Raw genomic sequence first — 17,290 nt, forward strand, 5'->3', positions numbered from 1 at the left:
GCTGCAGCTGTTCACAGCTGGTAAGAGGGCTGCTGCCACAAACACAGTAATTGCTGAAGACCCATCACCAAGTTCTCACACCCTTTTCTCCATGTGTGATGATGGCCAGACTATGCAACTATGCACCAAAAGCGGTATAGCAGCCTCAAATGTACTGAATGTACTGTACTCTAGATTTCCTGCACGAACAGGTAGTGGCATTGATAGAAACGGAACAGCTTTCTTTAAAAACACCATGACGATCAACCTCCTTATCTGGAAATGAGTGTACATAATCACAACAGAGAAGCAGAAGAGTTACGGACTTTTTATTACATAGACTGGGTTCAAATTTCATTTCTGCTTCACAAGCAGACTAAAAGAAAACAGCAAGTAAAAAATTGCCCTCATGGTAAGAAGAACGAACATTTTTTTTTAATTTTCCTAAACATTTTTCTTATGTTTCAATTACAGGGTAGTCAGTTAAAAAAATAAACAGCCTACCCATTAAGAGTCAAAACATTACACTACTGTTTTTCAAAATCTGTTTTTATCAGCCAAGTTTCTTTTGAGGGATGCAGCAAAGAACCACCTAACTGTGTCATGGGTGCCACTCATTCACAATTAGGACTGCCTGCGTTCTATTTGCAAATGAGCATCTCTGTGCCTTAAGCAAAGTCTTCCCTTTTCAGATTACATCATGATTCCTTTTTTTTTAATTACAGAAAAGGCACTGCACTGTTTTTAATAGATCCGGGTAATAGTGCAATATGCCACTAACACACACACACGCGCACACACGGACGAATGGACTTCCTAACAGAGAAACACTTTTTGTTCTGATGCAAGCATCACATGAAGAGCTTTCACTTATGGCAGGCTCATTCATCCTCCTTGATTAAGAGAACCGTAGCTTAAATCCAGACACCGTATAGCAAGGATGGAGCATCTGTGAGCCTGCAACACCTATCGCCCCTGACCACTGGCCATAATGCTTGGGGTTGACGGGCCCTGGAGGACGGGAACCCAAAACAGATTCCATCAATACTTCTTAATGTATAAGCTGCATTGCATTCAACACTGTCTTCATAGTTAGAGGAATGTCACCACTGGTTGACTGATGCTTTCCTCCAAGTAAAGTCTAGGAGTTTGTAGAACAAAGAGGCAAATTTTAAAAATTAGGTGGCGAACAGATCGGACTTTTTGCTTGTGATACAGCCAGAGGACTCTTAACAGAAATTCTCAATAAGAGATTAAGAGAAATGCACAGGCTGCTTCTTTCCCCTTTTAGACACAGAATAATTTAATAGCAAACTTTACTTGCAAGGACGATTATAATACCCCCCCCCCTTTTTAAATATCCCTTGAAATGTCACGGAGCTTTGTTTTTCAACAAGTCTCAGGAAATAAAACTACATTTGTGGATGTGTTCACAACATAAAACGTATACCTTTGTACCTACATTTCTTCAAGTATAAGTCGAACATTGCACCCTCTCTCTGTGATGACCGACCTCAACATCTTCCCGCGCTTTCCAGGCTGAAAAGCTTTTAGTGGTTCTCAATTAGTTTAAACCACCAATACCATTAATACCTCTTCTCACAAGGAGTGGCTCAGTAGAACAAGGCTCTTAAAACGTGCTACTTTTCATTTCAAGTATTCTCCCCCCCCCCTTTTAACAATAACCTGACCACTTTTTCATTTGTCAGGTATCTTCTAGACATTTGCCGGCATCTTGAAAGAAATTAAAGAGAAGAGGTGGGGGGTGGGGGGGCAAGGGCACCTTCAGACCTTAATAAAACCACTTGGACAACAGGCATTAATTCAGTTTGATAAGCCTCTCTGCCAGCTCCGAGGCCTGCAGGCATCTTTGATCTTTGGGTGTTGGGGCTCTATTGCTGCATTTTTACCAAGCCAGTCGTCATGCATCCAGTGGAAACACTAGCCGGGTGCCTCTGCTCATCACCTCAGGCGCTTCTGTTCCCAGATCACGTTCCAGGGCCTCCTCTGAGCTGCTTTTTGTCTTCCTGCCATCAAGGCTGGTAACAGCAGCATGTGAACCCGAGGACCCGTTAGCAGTTATTGTCGTGTCCCCGTACGTCAGCGTCAGGTCGCCGTCGTTCAGGATGAAGTCAGAGTCTTCGTCTCTAAGCTGCTCTTGGTTCTGCAGAAGAAAAACCACAAAGATTTCCCAGTGTAAGTCGGTGCAAGTTACTAAAAAGCAAAACCAAAAAGTGCTGCGGGTTTAAGACAAACAAGGTTGTGACTGAAATCCTGAGCACAACTGGACTGCATGAAACACACCCATTATAAGCAATCACCTGCATTCTTTCAGAAGCATCTTCACATTCAATAGCTCTAGAAAGCAGCGGATTTAATGCAAAGATATTGGGGGGAGAGGGGTTACATGTGCAAGCCAGAAAGCCACAGACTGCCCATTTATCCTTTACTCTCATGCATGCCACTGGCATGCAGAGTCTGGCAACTTGATCAACAATCTGAAAGCGCAGAATATATCCAGCTTTGCTGAATTGTAGAGTTGGAAGGGACCCTGAGGATCATCTAGTTCAACCCGCTGCAATGCAGGAATACGCAGCTACCCCATACGGGGATCAAACCTGCAGCCTTGGCGTTATCAGCACCATGCTCAGTCTAATAGCTAGCAAAGGCCAGTTTAAAATCAGCTGAAGTCAGAGCCTTTTGTCAATAGCAACAAACATGTCGGCAGCTCCAGCCTCTTTCCACACCTCAGGGCTTTTCCATGTTATCGAGTTTAAATAAAATGAAATTGTTTCTAGTGCCCACGCCAGAGTTTCTGACAGTGAGATGAAAGGGATCTAATGGTGTATGGAGCAAAGGGAAGGGGGAACCATTTGCAAAGGTAGCTTGCAGACTAGCGGTGCCAATGCAGTTCCAGGTAAAAAAAGGAATCAAGTTAGGAGATAAGTCGTTTCCTGAACAATTCTTTCCTTTTCCGAAGAGAGATTTGGGGAGGCATTCACACATTTTGGCTTGCCAGATAAAACATTCCTCCCCCTACATGCTGTCACAGGGGGTTTCTCCTGATTGCCCCCCCCCCCAGAGCCATTTTTTTTGGGGGGGGCAGTCAGGGGGAAAGTGCCATTGCACAAAGAAAAGTCCTAGTCCTTCTGCTGATGGGGCATTTGCATTTTCCTGCATTGCAGGGGGCTGGAGTAGAATAGATGATCCTCAGAGTCCCCCCTACCAGGACTTTACCTCAACCCATGTTCTTTACCAAACATTCCCTTTGCTAAGTTTGATATATCCTAGACTCTAGAGCAAGCTATAAAATTGCAGCCAAGTGGGACACAAATATACCACTTACAAAACAAAACACCGAGCTGTCCCCAATACACCATAACTGACAGTGTTGCTCAGGAGGCGGAAAGGACAAGTGAATACTTCAGATGGAGCTCAAGTAATCTGAAACATTCTTTTGAAAGGGGCCAAAACGTGGATCCCTGGGGACTTGAAAATCTTCCAAAAATAACCCTAAAATGGCCTCTCGATTCCTTACTTCTCAAGTGAGTTTAAGATATGCTGTCTGCAAGAATGTGTTTGGGTTCAACTTTTACTCATCCTGTTAAATATATATTTAAATATATCCCCCTAGGATGGAGGCATTCCTGAAACTGGGTATGCTACAGTAGCCGTATGGATATTTTCCTTTATATTTTTATATGTTAACTACTCAGGTAAGCCCTAAGTGAAAGAGAAGTGTTTTAGCAGAACTGACGCTTCAATATAATTTATAAAGTACTTAATCTTCCTCGTTAAAGAATAAAAAGCAGGGGCTGCAGTGCAAGTCAATATTATAGGAATCCCGCAGCTAACGAAGGATTGAAACCTGTGCCATTTTCAGAACTAATGAAATCGACTCCTGCAAGTCAGTTCCCGGTCTGTGGAACGCAGTCCAAGCTAAATCCTACCTGTGCAATTTAAAGCTTGTGCAGAGTTTTCCCCAGATTCCTGTTAATTTTGTGCATGTACACAAACAAACCTCAGCACGAGACAACAGATTTTGGCTGGCCTTGGTAGCCAGCCATTATTTGCTGCTATCTTCTCCTCTCCCCCAAGCCTCTCGCTTTGCATTCAGATCTGCAGGTGATCAGAATCCACCTCGCTGCTTGGGAAAGCTTTCAAAAGCACAGTTACAAAGGGAAGCTCGCCATACTTTGAAGGCTTTCCAAGGCAGCAAGAAAGATTTTCATCGCTTCCAAGTGCCTTCAAATCCCGGCAAGTGAGAGAGGCTGCCTCCCACACACCCGAAACATACCAGAGGACGGGTGGGAGGGGAAGAATATGCCTTGCTTGCCCTTCGCAGAGCAGGAGTCTCCTTCTCAGCAAACTTTGAACCTTGCCTAAAACAGCTCAACAATTAAGTCACTTTTTAAAAGCTAAACACATAGCCATGGGTAATATGCTACATGACTGAATCCCAATAGCAAATATTTATACCGACTGTCTCTCAAATTCAATTGAGGACCTTAAAAAAGGCAAGACCTCCTACACAGGGATGTTGTGGAACTCCTAAAGAGTTAACAGAGTTGCTTATTCCAAAGTTTCTCTCGTGTCACTATGCAAATTGCACAGAGCATCTGCTGGAAATGGTCCATTCTTAATAAGGTGGTGTGCCACTGAGGGACCCAGCTGTCAGGGCTGGAGTCAGGTGCAGGTCAGCAATAAAACAATAAATCAACTGAGGCCAGTGAAGTTGACTCTTTATTCAAACCACAGCTCAGGCCTAGTGGTCTCAGAAACCCTTTCCAGGAGATCTTGCCCCAATGAAGCAGTTGCAAGGACCAAAGGCTTTCTTCTAACACTCCTTCCCCAGGAGCCTAAGGCTTTGCTTTCTTCCTCTCATTGCTCTGCCCCTCACCATTTCCCTCCATGTCCTGGAGACTGGGAAGTGTCTTCCCGCTCACTAAACCTGTCACCTCTCCTGTTCCTGATACCTCCCCCCCTTCCTGTCTTGCTCCTTCTCCCTCTGACCACTTGTCCAACCACCAGACCCCCTGGGCCTGAGCCTTCCTCCCTTGGGGGGTTCCTGCCTCCCACCACTCCTCTTCATCCAGCCAGTCTCATGACATCATGGGCTAATGCTGCCAATTTCTTCAAAAGTCCAATACAATACAAGCAGCACGCAAGGGCACAAGTTTCAATCAAGTATTATTAGTACAAAAAGAAAGAGAACCATATACAAACGCTGACACAGAAGCCAAAACCAAACGTCAAGCAGATAGCATATACAAATAAATACCGAAAGGCAAACCAGTCTTTATGGTCTTTGAGGCTATGTAGCGGTCAGCAAAGTGGCAGCAGGTCGAACGTTTGGTTTTGGCTTCTGTGTCAGAGTTTTATTGAAACTTGATTGAATCTTGTGCCCTTGTGTGCTGCTTGTATTGTATTAGTCTCATGACATCAGCATTCTGAATGATTTCCATATCTACCCAAAAGAATGGAAATCCATGTTCTGATATCCTCTAAAAACCTACTGCACTGTGGTGTTCCTGCAGTCACAAAGATACCAACATCTCACGTAGCATTTATCGGAATATATCAAAATATGTGTTGCTTCTACCGCATTTCAGAAATAGAGGAGCACCGCTGCGTGCGCCCAAGTTTTTTGTTTTTACTGTAGCTAAAGAAAACGCTTTCGTTAACCAAACGGGGAAAACACACTGACCTCATAAACCTGGGGAGTCGTTAAGCAACGCGCTATCAAGCCGCACCAACTTGGAAGAGTCGTAACGAGCGGAGGGCCACTGTGTGTGAGAATGGGCTTGAGGTAACTTTTAATGCATTGTTAAGGAAAAGAAACACTCCTTAGTAAAAACATTTTTTAAAAAAAAATACTTCTACCCCGATTCATCACAGCCATATTCATTTTAAAGCAACGCATGCCATTATTTCAAAGCTGCCTGATCAGGGGGCTTAGAGGCAGCCGGCACGTTCATGCAGAAAAAGCCAGACATGGCACCTGGGCGACAGCTTTTCCTCACCACTGTTGCAACACGCAGCTCAGGGCGCCATGTTGTGCAACACTAGCCTGTTCCTGGCATTGGCTAGCATTAACCTCACTCTTCATATGCCCTGAAGAACGAGACTGTGTGTCATGCTCTGCGTTGCGACACTGGCTTCATGAAGCCGCCAGAGGAAGGCTATTTCCAGATTTCGTTCTGCATGTGAAGATGATCGTGTGACTGGGGAAGGTTAGGGAGAGAGGTAAAGGGTAAAAAGGTTGGGGATCAGGAAAGCCACCTGGCTCTTGTGGCTACCCAAATTCTTTCTGGCTGACCGGCCTTCTGGGAAGTCATCTTTTTCTTGATGCTGGGCTCTGGCAACTTCCCCCTCCCTCCATTTCTTGGGGTTTCCTATTGCTGGGAACTGCTGCTGGTTAGGCCAAATGTGAGTTAAGTGGTGCCTTCATTTCATGGAATCATTGAGTTGGAAGGGACCCTGTGGGTCATCTAGTCCCAACTCAGCACCACACTCTAACCAACTGAGCTATTTGCCCGTTGCTCTTGCTGGAGCACTCTCATCCTAGGTGTCCACTATCGCCCTAGAGACCAGCGGCTACCTCTTGTTGGAAGCGGTTTCTAACAGCTCGAAAAGGATACTTGTGGTCAAAGCTGTACCACAGCCTGAAGATCCAAACACTTTCCTGTTTCGTCCGGTTCCTTCTTTCGGCATCTGGACCCTCCTGTCAAGAAGAAGAAGACCAGTTTTATATGTAGAAATACAAAGAGGCGAACCCTTTGGCACAGCAGTTCTTGAGCTTCGCTGAGCAATTGCCAGTGAGTCAAGCAAGAACAGCTTCACCCCCAAGTGAAGATGGTAGTCTTCACTTTCGTTTGGCATGGAAAATGGAAGAGATGGTGACTGTGGCCATACGGACCTACGCAAAGGAGGAACAGATATAAGACGTTTCTCTACTGGGCAATTAGTTCTGTCCCTTATGCTCCCCTTCATTCTATGTTACCAAGCCTACACATGTCCCCAATCACATCTTATATGCCAACCTGCATTGTAACATATGTACCTAGAGGTGCAATATTTGTTATCTACCTTGGGCCCAGAATCATGGTGCTCTAGGAGGATATTGCACTGCATTTTAACTATCAAGGGGGAAATTAGCAAAAAGATTACAGAGCAATTTTGAATGCAATAGACAGGCCCGGCTCTATGGGTCGTCCCGGGGGTGCCAGGGCGCTGGGCCGGCAGGGGGGGCGCTGCACGGCAAAGCCGTGCGGAAGCCGCGCTGCGCCCGCCCACTAGGGCGGGGGCGCCAGAGTGATCTCCGCGCCAGAGCGCCCGACCTGCTTGAGATGGCCCTGGCAATAGAACTCTGTTTATTGTGATGATGAATAGAATGGTGGAATGGACAAAAGCACCAAAATTGTTACAATGAAGAATCTTTTAGCCCGATTTGCCTAAATCTGAATGCCATACCTCCCCATTTGTTCTGGGGTTGCCCCTAATTGACCTGAGCATTGTTTTGTTTTCTTAAGTATCCCTCAGTGTTGTCGAAAATCCTAGCAGTAGAAAAACCCCAAAGACTCCGCATCCTTTTTGCTACTTTTGAGTCTCTTCTATATAAACTAAAAAAATTCCTTCAGTAGCACCTTAAAGACCAACTAAGTTTTTATTTTGGTATGAGCTTTCGTGTGCATGCACACTTCTTCTATATAAACATTTGCTATGCCCCTTTAGTAACCAAGAAGAAACTGGTTTGAATGAGCTCAGGTTTCCAATAATTGCAGCTTTTGCTCTGATTTTCATGTGACAAAAGAAAGTAGTAAGAGACCTTATGGACTTTGGCCTCTTGCATGCAATTAGCACTTGTGATTTGTCGAAGTATGATTCCTGCATCTCATTAACCTAATGAGAAAGATAGCTACTCACTCCTTGAAGGACCTGAAAGCTGTCGTTAGTGGGCGGTGGGTCTTGATCTGGATCAACTCCAACTCTGCCAAAAAACAAAACAAAACATCATCAAGGGGAAGATGCAGAATACTGTGTGCTTAGGTGAACTTGAAATGCCCTTTAAACTGGGCTTGGCGCCATTGCAAAAGGGAGGCTGAACACTTTGTTTGCGGTGCAAGAAGTTTCAGAAAGGTTATTGTAATCTACAGGATTCTATGCAGCCACTGTCAGGATAAGCCCCATCACACCAACTACTGCAAGTAAAACACTGCTGCCAGACTTCAAAACTCTGGGCAAGGAATCACTTTATAAAGCTGCAGTACCATTTTATTTTGGAGAGGGAGAATGCTGATTGTCATGTCTAATAGGTTGGAACATCACACCCGCTTGTTTTCCTTATATGATGTAACAGGTAGATTACAATTCCTCTGTTATGTTATGATGGGTATCAGTTCACGACATATTTTCTTACATTTATATCACATGTTTCTTCTGACATAAAACCGTATCTATATCTATATATCTATCTCCCAGGTAGTCACCCATCCAGGTGCTGACCAGACCCAGATCTGCTTAGTTTCAGCAAGATGTACTTAACCTTCATCTGCCCCCCTTTTTCCCCGGCCAGTGAGACAATGGGACATTGGTATAAAATCAGGGTTTCCCAAACTTGGGTCTTCTGCTGTTTTTGGACTACATACAACTCCCATCATCCCTAGCTAGCAGGGCAAGTGGTCAGGGATGATGGGAACTGTAGCCCCAAAAACAGCTGGTTTGCGACAGTTTTGAAGGTTCAGATACTTTGGGTGAAAGGAGCCGCAGGGCAGAAGCAGAGAGTTAAGATCCCGTTGTTGAGAAACCCAAGAAGAGATCAGTTCACGGAAGGTTGCAAGAGAGCAGGCCACGAGGAAGTTGTTTTTTCAAAACAGCACACATTTTTAAAGCATGGAAAGAAAAAGCCATCAGTGACCAAGCAGAACACAGCAAATCAAAGTACAGGGCAAATATGTTATCAGTTCCCCTGCTGGATATGTTCCATCAACCACATGTCCCAGAAGGACAGAATAGGACAGTTACAGTTCTTGATTTCTGCAGCTGAAGGTTCTCGTGGCAGGCCCAAAACAGAGTAGCTTTTATATAATAGAATACAAAGAGGAGAACCCTTTGGCACAGCAGTTCTTGAGCTCCACTGAGCAATTGCCAGTGAGTCAAGCAAGAACAGCTTCACCCCCAAGTGAAGATGGTAGTCTTCAGTTTCGTTTTCTTAAGTACTGTCAGTACTGGTCCATAGAGGACTGGATGCTCCCATACTGCATTTGGGGGAAAGAGGCAAGGGTACGCACTCGCTAAAATCACCATGGCTCCTCGTGTTGATGCTTTTCTTAGCGTACCCAATAGAGTAAAATCCCTTCAAACAACAGTTGTATTTCCAAAAAAAGGGGGAAAGAAGCCCTCACTTTTGCACATGGTGACCTCTCCAATTTCCCCCCTACTTCCCACAATTCTTTCGTTGCCTGAAAAAGTATATTCTCAACTTACTTTCACATCCCTTTCCATTACGCAACTGCTATTTCTAGGAAGCACACAACTACCTTGTTACAACAGCTTTGCCAGCTACCAGTCTGTTTCTGGGGAAAACTCAAAGTTCTGATAAGGAACTACAAAGCCCTTCAAGACTTGGGGCTAGTCTACTTGGTTATAAATATGGTCATCTCCCCACATCAGCCTGTCCAGGTTTTCAGGTGTTCGAGAGAAACTCCTTTTCCTGTCCCACCAAAGCTTGACGCATACTTGGTGGACGCCAAATAAAGGTGCTTCTTGGTGGCAGCTTCCAAACTCTAGAACTGCTTCCCAAGCAAAAGCCATCCAACCCCTTTTCAGATGACCTTCCCGCTCACAAAAATCTACTTCGGAAGGTTGAGGAAATCTCCAGAACAGCAGAGGAGGGCAGCAGAGGAAAAGCAGGGATTATTAAAAATCACTTTATCTTGTTGTTCTTACAGCAGGAACCTCCACCTTCCACAAATGCAAGGCGACCCTCCATTCATGGAACCCTTTTACTTTTAGGTGCCTGGTAAATGCAAATTTAAATAACAATTCCGTCCCCATGTTTGTCCTTTGAAAATGGAAGTGGGTATTGCATCATATACCAGCTAGATACCACCCTAACTAGATCTTCCAAAAACCTTTATAGTACAATCTTATGCACTGACTCCTCAGTGCGTAATGACTCAGGGCTGCAATACCTCAAGGACTGCCTCTCTTCCTATGAACTGACCCTGCAGTCATCATTTGAGGCCCTTCTTCATGTGCCTCCTCCGAGAGAGGTCCAGAGGGTGGCAACATGAGAACGGGCCTTTTCTGTGGTGGCTCCCCATTCGTGGAATGCTCTCCCCAGGGAGGCTCATCTGGCACCTTTGTTACATATCTTTAGGCACCAAGCAAAAACATTCCTCTTCTCCCTGGTTGTGGCTAATTAAACAACCTATGACCTTTTAAACTGTAGGGGGGTATTGTTTTTGTTTGGTACCATGTTATGTATTGTTGTGTTTTTATATTGTAATAATAATAACAATAAGTAAAGCCTATTGAGTTCAATTTTAAGTAAAAAACAAAACAAGCTGGTTGCAGCCCAGTATAACCTTCATACAAAAAAAAATCTCTTAATGCAAATATTTGCATTTGCTTAGAACTGATGTTCCGAAAAAATGTTATTAGAACAGTTACTAGGTAGTCAACCATTATGGGCATCTTTTGTGTACACTCTGCTTAAGAAACAAATGTCAATTTTCCGGATCAGTCTGGCTTGCTTTAATACGCTATAATGAAGGATGAAATTCTTGGTGCTTCACAAGAACAGCATAGCAAAAGCTCAGGTATTAATTCAGAAAGTTCTAATTTAGCCAAAGTACGCGCCACAATTTCTATCTGAATTGCAAGACTTCCCTAGAATGCATGTTTACATTCTAAATCTTTGCACTCCTTTTGACTGATAGGTAAGAAAGAGACTGTAGATAACAGCTAATGCATTCTTTCAACCCACATGAAGCAAGGTTTGCAGAAAATCCAGAAATCCTGCAGCATTAAGAGGCAAGACATGCAACAGCAGACAGAGAGTGCATACACCTTAGGTTAGAAAGATGAAGAAAGCCAAGCGTCAGGTAAAGCTCATTACCAATGGAACTATTATTTGTCACCTGAAGTACAGCCAGCGGCTTTCATTCATCTCTTCCACCGATGGAACATGTTCGCCAACTCTAGTACAGCACAAGAATGGAATTTATTTAATGATAGATTTTTACCCTGCCTTCCACCCCACCCTCCAAAAAAGTTTCTTAGGGCAGCTTTATGCACACGCACAAACACACACACACACCCAACCATAATACTAAAAAAATTTTTTAAACAAACAACAACCCCTCAATAAAATAAGAGAAATGCTAGTGTAATACCAATTCCATCATTCTTGCAAAAATAATAAATGTTTTAGGCATATGCAGCAGACAACACTCCAGGGTGCAACAACAAATATGCTTGCGCGCTCTCTCTCTCCCACTCAAACAAGCCCCTTCCCAGGGCCTCAGCACATTTGCAAACACAAACATAAAAAATACAAGTGTTATACACTTAAAAGGAAAGCCAGAAAGTAAGGACAATGCAGCAAACCAGACGCCTATGGCCGCAATTCCTATATTCTACAGCAGGCATAGGCAAACTCCAGCCCTCCAGATGTTTGGGACTACAATTCCCATCATCCCTGTGTTGACATTTTCACCCCTCCCATTGCAAGAATCTGGTGATCTGATGTTTTGAGAAAGGAGGGGGCGGAAACTGCTCTTCTGTTCTTCCATCCCTGACTCACTCAGTGTGGGTTTCGCTTTTATCTTTGAAGAGATAAGGTGGGTGAGTGAGAACTGTAACACTCATGTAAGCCTGTAGATTCTGTAGTATGAAGTAGCTGTTAGAAATAAAATGAGGTATGTTTCTAAACCAGGCACCCCCAAACTTCGGTCCTCCAGATGTTTTGGCCTACAACTCCCATGATCCCTAGCTAACAGGACCAGTGGTCAGGGAAGATGGGAATTGTAGTCCAAAACATCTGGGGGGGGCGAAGTTTGGGGGTGCCTGTTCTAAACCTCCACATCTAGCTTCCGTGTATTTACTCTGCTGAATTTGGTGCTCACAGTGTGCAGTTGTGAGTCCAGGGTATCGGGTCACGCAGAAGGTGCTCCAGTTGCCTAGCCCAGGCCCAAGGGCTTAAGACGTGGGGCAGAACCTGGTGTGTATCCACACTCTGACCACTGAGCCTGTTAGCTAGGGATGATGGGAATTGTAGTCCCAAACATCTGGAGGGCCATAGTTTGCCTATGCCTGTTCTACAGTCTTCTTATGTTACTCTTCACTCAAGCCCTCTGCTTGTAACTCCTTCCCTCCTGACTCTTCCCCTCAGTGCTTCTCTGCCATTTTATGTGGAACACAGTCTTCTCCTTCCACCCACTCCTTATTTTCCTGGTTGCAATCTCCTTTCTTGACTCCTCCTCTCTCCTCTTTCTCAGGTTTCTGCTCCCTTCCTGTGCTTGTAAACCCCAACTCTGATTTTCCAGTTTAACTTCCCCGTTACTGCTCGGTAGTGCCACGTGACTATAACTTAGTGGCAAAACAAGGTGGAAAAAAAACAAACCACAAAGAAAATCCAGAATATATCTATACAGACATATGCCCTAACCTTCCTGCTGGTTAAACTGACACATTCAGAAACTGACGCTTCCTGGGGAAGAAACTAGATGTTTGAAGATTCTAAGAATATTCTGATAAGCAGAACTAGATTCTGATAATGTACATGCTCATTATGGGTGGACTAGATTTAGATGTGAACTGTTACGGCACAGACAGACCGTGGCAGCCAGGTCATATAGCTTCAAATGCTGGTGTATACTTAAACACAACAAGAGTTTCATAGTAACTGATAACTAATAAGGACTTGAAAGTATAGCAGTGTCATCAAGAAAGGCAGAGAAAGGGTACAACTGCCCTTCTATCGCATTCCTTGACCCCCAAAGTGTCCTAACTGTATATTGTGCTGCAGCTCCCCTGACCTCGTGAAAGGAAGTATTTGGGCTCATGCAAAAATGCAGAAGAGAGACTGAAACCCTTGAATTCATGGGACTTGGATTCAGTTAGTTGCACAAGCAGAAGCCTGGCATGTGCAATTGCCTCAAAACAGCAAAACGAACCCAAATAAACAAGCAAAACATGGTTTAGAATGACTTGCTAGCTTCCCCCTCCAAGGGCTCAGCACTCGAGTCTCCAGCTGCAGTGGTCTTCAGAGAAGCAGTGCCCATGGCCAATGAGCATATTCATAGAGAATCATAGAACTGTAGTCCAGACCCTGCAATGCAGGAGTCTTTTGCCCAATGTGGGGCTTGAACCCACGACCCTGAGATTAAGGGTCTCATGCGCTACCCATTGGGCTGTTTTTGGAGTTCCCCAGCCTCTATGGGATTTTTCTCTTTTAAAAAAGTGTACTTCTTGCAAACCTTGGAGTTTCCTCAACATTACTGATACACCCTGTGTGTGGGGTGGTGCTGCTGTTTTGACTACATAAGCAATGGAATTCACAGTGTAAACATTGAAAATGGAGGAAATAACAGACACTTCAAATGTATCCATTTCCTTTCCATGCATACCCCAATATGCACCCCCCCAAAAAGACCAAACATATAATAGATGCTTAAGGCAACTGCTTGTTTCCAAAAGCAATCATTTTAAAAATGAAAGTTCATTTTCGCTAGGTCATAATGAACACAATTTAGCTGCAGTTTAGAAGAAAACACTGCCAGCAGTTTTTTTGTTTCCTGGCTCAAGCCCCTTCTCTCTGAAGATGAGTGAACTGCAAAATGTTTTGAAGACAACCAGATTTTAAGCTCCCCTATTCATGCATTACTTAAAATGTAACTGCACTCACTGCATACAGACTAGTGGGTCACAACAGACAGCTATAACCTCGTTACAGATAGCCATGTCACAATAGCCGCTTTATCTCATGCATTTATTTAGCAGCTGGGATAGCTCAGTTGGTAGAGGATGAGACACTTAATCTCAGGGTTGTGGGTTCGAGCCCCGTGTTGGGCAAGAGTTTCCTTCATTGCAGGGGGTCTGGACTAGATCCTGGTCCTTTCCAACTCTACAATTCTATGATTCTAAGCCCCACAGAATTCAAACTGCTAAGTGTGGGTAGGATCGTACCAGTGCATTGGCACTATCTCTCATGGAAGTGTAGTTTCCACATTTGTTCTTGCTAGCGATAGTTTGATACAGACACTGCACCTACAGCCAGACGTTAATTCTTCCAGCAAACATTACAGTACCCCAGCGTTGGGGAACCTGCGCCTCTCCAGATGATGTTGCTGTCCAACTCCCATCAGTCTCAGCCAGCACACCCAATGGTCAGGGATGATGACAGATTAGTCCAACAGCATCTAAAGGACTACAGGTTGCGTACCTCTGCAGCAAACTGCCAGGCATGCAAAGTCAAGTCCAGCCTTCCAATTCCTACTGTGCAGAGTCCCGATCAGCTTTCAGCTACTATCCCACTCTCTTGCAATGTACAGAGAGAGACATGTTCTACAGCAGGATCTCGATGGAACAACCAACTTTCTTTCGCATGGTGTTCTAATGTTGCACATGACTGCCATCTCCTGGACTGAAGGTTTCATCTCATGCCGCCTCATCTGCACTTTGCATTTAAAGCATTGTTATACCACTTTTAAACAGCTGCACCTTCCTGCAAAGAACCCTGGGAATTATAGTTTGTCAAGGGCGCTGAGCATTATTAGGAGACTGCTATTCCCCCCTCCCCACCAGAGTGGTTTAATGATCAATGCCTCTTGTAGCTCCGTGAGAGGAAAAGGGGGTTTCCTAACAACTCACAGCAAGCAGCCTTAACGAACTACATTCTTTGCAGGAAAGCATGGCTGTTTAAAAGTGGTATGATAATGCAGATGGGGGCTTGCAATTATTTTTTCTGCAGCTCTAAGGTCAAATTTAGCACACTGAGGTTAGCAGACCTAATCAAAAGGAAGAGATGCTACACTGAACTCTATCTAGAGTTCCGGAATGCTCGCCCAATGTTGAAGCACATTTTCTTGCCTGTGGCACAAACGAAAGGACTGTGACACGGTTTCCAGGAAGGGTACCAATATTAAGTTTGAAATCAGTGGCCCAGCCTCTCAAGTCCTTCAATTCAGCACAGCGATCAATCCTGACTTAAATATTTCCTATTCAGCATGCTAGGAGCAAATACAGCAACAAATAAGTGTCAGACCTGGTCAACCAGTCAATGCCAAGAAAGCCTACCTAGCACACTCAAGGACGAGTTCACATTCCAGTTTCCTACAGCATGGACAGACACATCCATATCTGTAACTGCAAAGCTAAGCCGTTTCCCCCACTAAGTGGTTTTTTGTTTTTGTTTTTGCTTCCCCTCCAGATGGATGCTTGGGCACAACCTGGTGCATAACTAATGGTGAACTTGTAAGAGAGAGCCAGGGATACTGTTCAAAAACATTGCTGGGTTAGGCAGGGGGTGAGGGGAGAACAGATGTGCAACAGAGGAAATGGCACTTTTGCAACATCTTTGTTTATGATACACTGGCAAGAATACAGAAAACCGGAACAGTTCTATTTAGATAGCAGTAGGCTTGTTATGAAAAGCCATTTAGCACAGTACAGAACCAGAGTCCTCCTCTTGTCAATGGGTTTCCACAACCCCTAGTAACCTCACTGGAAACTTATGAAAATGGGAAATTACTAGATGACAAATTAAGATCAAACAGGATCACAAGAAGTACACTACAAACTACAAGCAAAGTTGCCAATTCCCCAGCGTCTGACTACATATTGCTCCCGCGCCAGAAGCTGTATGTCAGGGAAGTACAAACCCTATAAATAATTAACTTGCAATAGAAGAGTAAAACAGTGTTTATAAGACAGGGTCAGGTTGAAGCAGCCATGCTACTTGGGGTGAAGGATCACATTCTGCTCTCCGCCCCTTGTACAAATGTTCTGCTTGTGTGTATCGCCTTACGGAAACATATCTGAACTGTGCCAGCCAAACAGGAAATAAATGTGTTGCTCTACTGATTGCAGAGGAAGGTTCTTAAATGCCCCGCACCCCTTGTAGGATATATGAGCTTCTCATGTTACTTGATAGGCACCAGCATCCCACAAGTTATAACAGAGGATAGGGTTCTGCTATTTAACTGTGGCCACTTATTGTGAGCTACCATGATCTTGGTAACCTAACCCTGCAAAAAAAACCCAGAGACCTCAAACATGACTAAGTATTAAGAAGCAAGCAAAATGTTCAACCCCTGAATGAACAGCAAGATTTTGCAATTCTGTTGTGCAATTCTGTTATTCTCCTATGAAACAAACCCAAACATCGAACGCATATGGCACTGATTTTATCAAGCGGTTCACGTTATTTCCTTGTTATTTAAAAAATGTAAACATGACGCTGAAAAAGGTACGGTTTAGATTCAACATGGGCACCTTATATTTAGCCATGAGAGCATGGGTGTTGTGCCTCCGCCAATTATCCAAACCGTGAAGAAGACAATGAGGAGTGTGGTGGAGAACATCATCTGATGAGAATAAGTGGCGGTGTCTCGTATGGCTAGAGCAAATGCCATGGCCCCTCGAAGTCCTGTAGATAAACAAGTGAGAGGAATATAAAACCTGACAATACAAGAGCTGTTTTGTATGATACTTCCCCCTCAAACATAGACTTGGAATGCTAAGTTGTTTTCGTCCCAAGTCATATAGACTTGGGGGGTGCAGTAAACATAAGAAGCACATCTAGCCCAGTATTAATCACATGGACCAGCCATCTCTCTCTCCAGGACTTCGTCAAGCAGAGAGTCTTGGCTGCAGACGCTGGGACATTCTGCAAAAACACAGATATTCTACCGCTGAACTATGGCCCTTCCCCAAGAGGATATGTCGCTTCGTGTTAAGGGCTGTTGGCATTCCATTCCAAAAATAAGCTGTCAGTTCCCCATTAAGATGCCCTAAAATATGCTCTCTGAGTAACTAATTATGTTATGCAAAGGAAGCAGGTTTCTGCTCAAGTCTCTTGAGAGAGGTTGTTAATCAGTGGCGCGACAAGACATGTGCAACTTAGTCTGCTTCCAGGTTTTCGCAGGGTTTGGAAACCTCAACCAAGAGCAGTTGGTACAGCATCACAAGAGTCACAGGGTAGGGAAACACGAAACCCACCTTCCCTATCCTGAGCTACTATAAGGGCATTTATTTATTTATATTATTTTAGATATCCATCCAAAGTGGCAAGCAGCATTACAAA

The 17,290-nt window shown here is 44.2% G+C and overlaps 1 protein-coding gene across 3 annotated transcripts in view; it reads right to left on the minus strand.

Annotated features, from left to right (window-relative positions):
* Positions 1 to 292: 292 nt before the first annotated feature.
* Positions 293 to 17,290, minus strand: part of SLC9A7 (solute carrier family 9 member A7) — a 54,016-nt gene continuing 37,018 nt past the window's right edge. For 2 of the 3 annotated variants that reach the window (XM_088668669.1, XM_088668671.1), the window contains 6 exons: positions 16,480 to 16,633; positions 11,124 to 11,183; positions 7,906 to 7,969; positions 6,621 to 6,703; positions 5,687 to 5,792; positions 293 to 2,143 (listed from right to left, as the gene is read on the minus strand). In XM_088668669.1, the coding sequence (XP_088524795.1) occupies positions 1,901 to 2,143; positions 5,687 to 5,792; positions 6,621 to 6,703; positions 7,906 to 7,969; positions 11,124 to 11,183; positions 16,480 to 16,633 (710 nt within the window). In that variant the 3' untranslated portion in view covers positions 293 to 1,900. The remainder of the gene's footprint in view (positions 2,144 to 5,686; positions 5,793 to 6,620; positions 6,704 to 7,905; positions 7,970 to 11,123; positions 11,184 to 16,479; positions 16,634 to 17,290) is intronic. The other variant, XM_088668670.1, reaches the window with a different exon arrangement.

Source organism: Zootoca vivipara, chromosome 4 (assembly GCF_965207765.1).
Source record: "Zootoca vivipara chromosome 4, rZooViv2.hap1.1, whole genome shotgun sequence".
Taxonomy (NCBI): domain Eukaryota; kingdom Metazoa; phylum Chordata; class Lepidosauria; order Squamata; family Lacertidae; genus Zootoca; species Zootoca vivipara.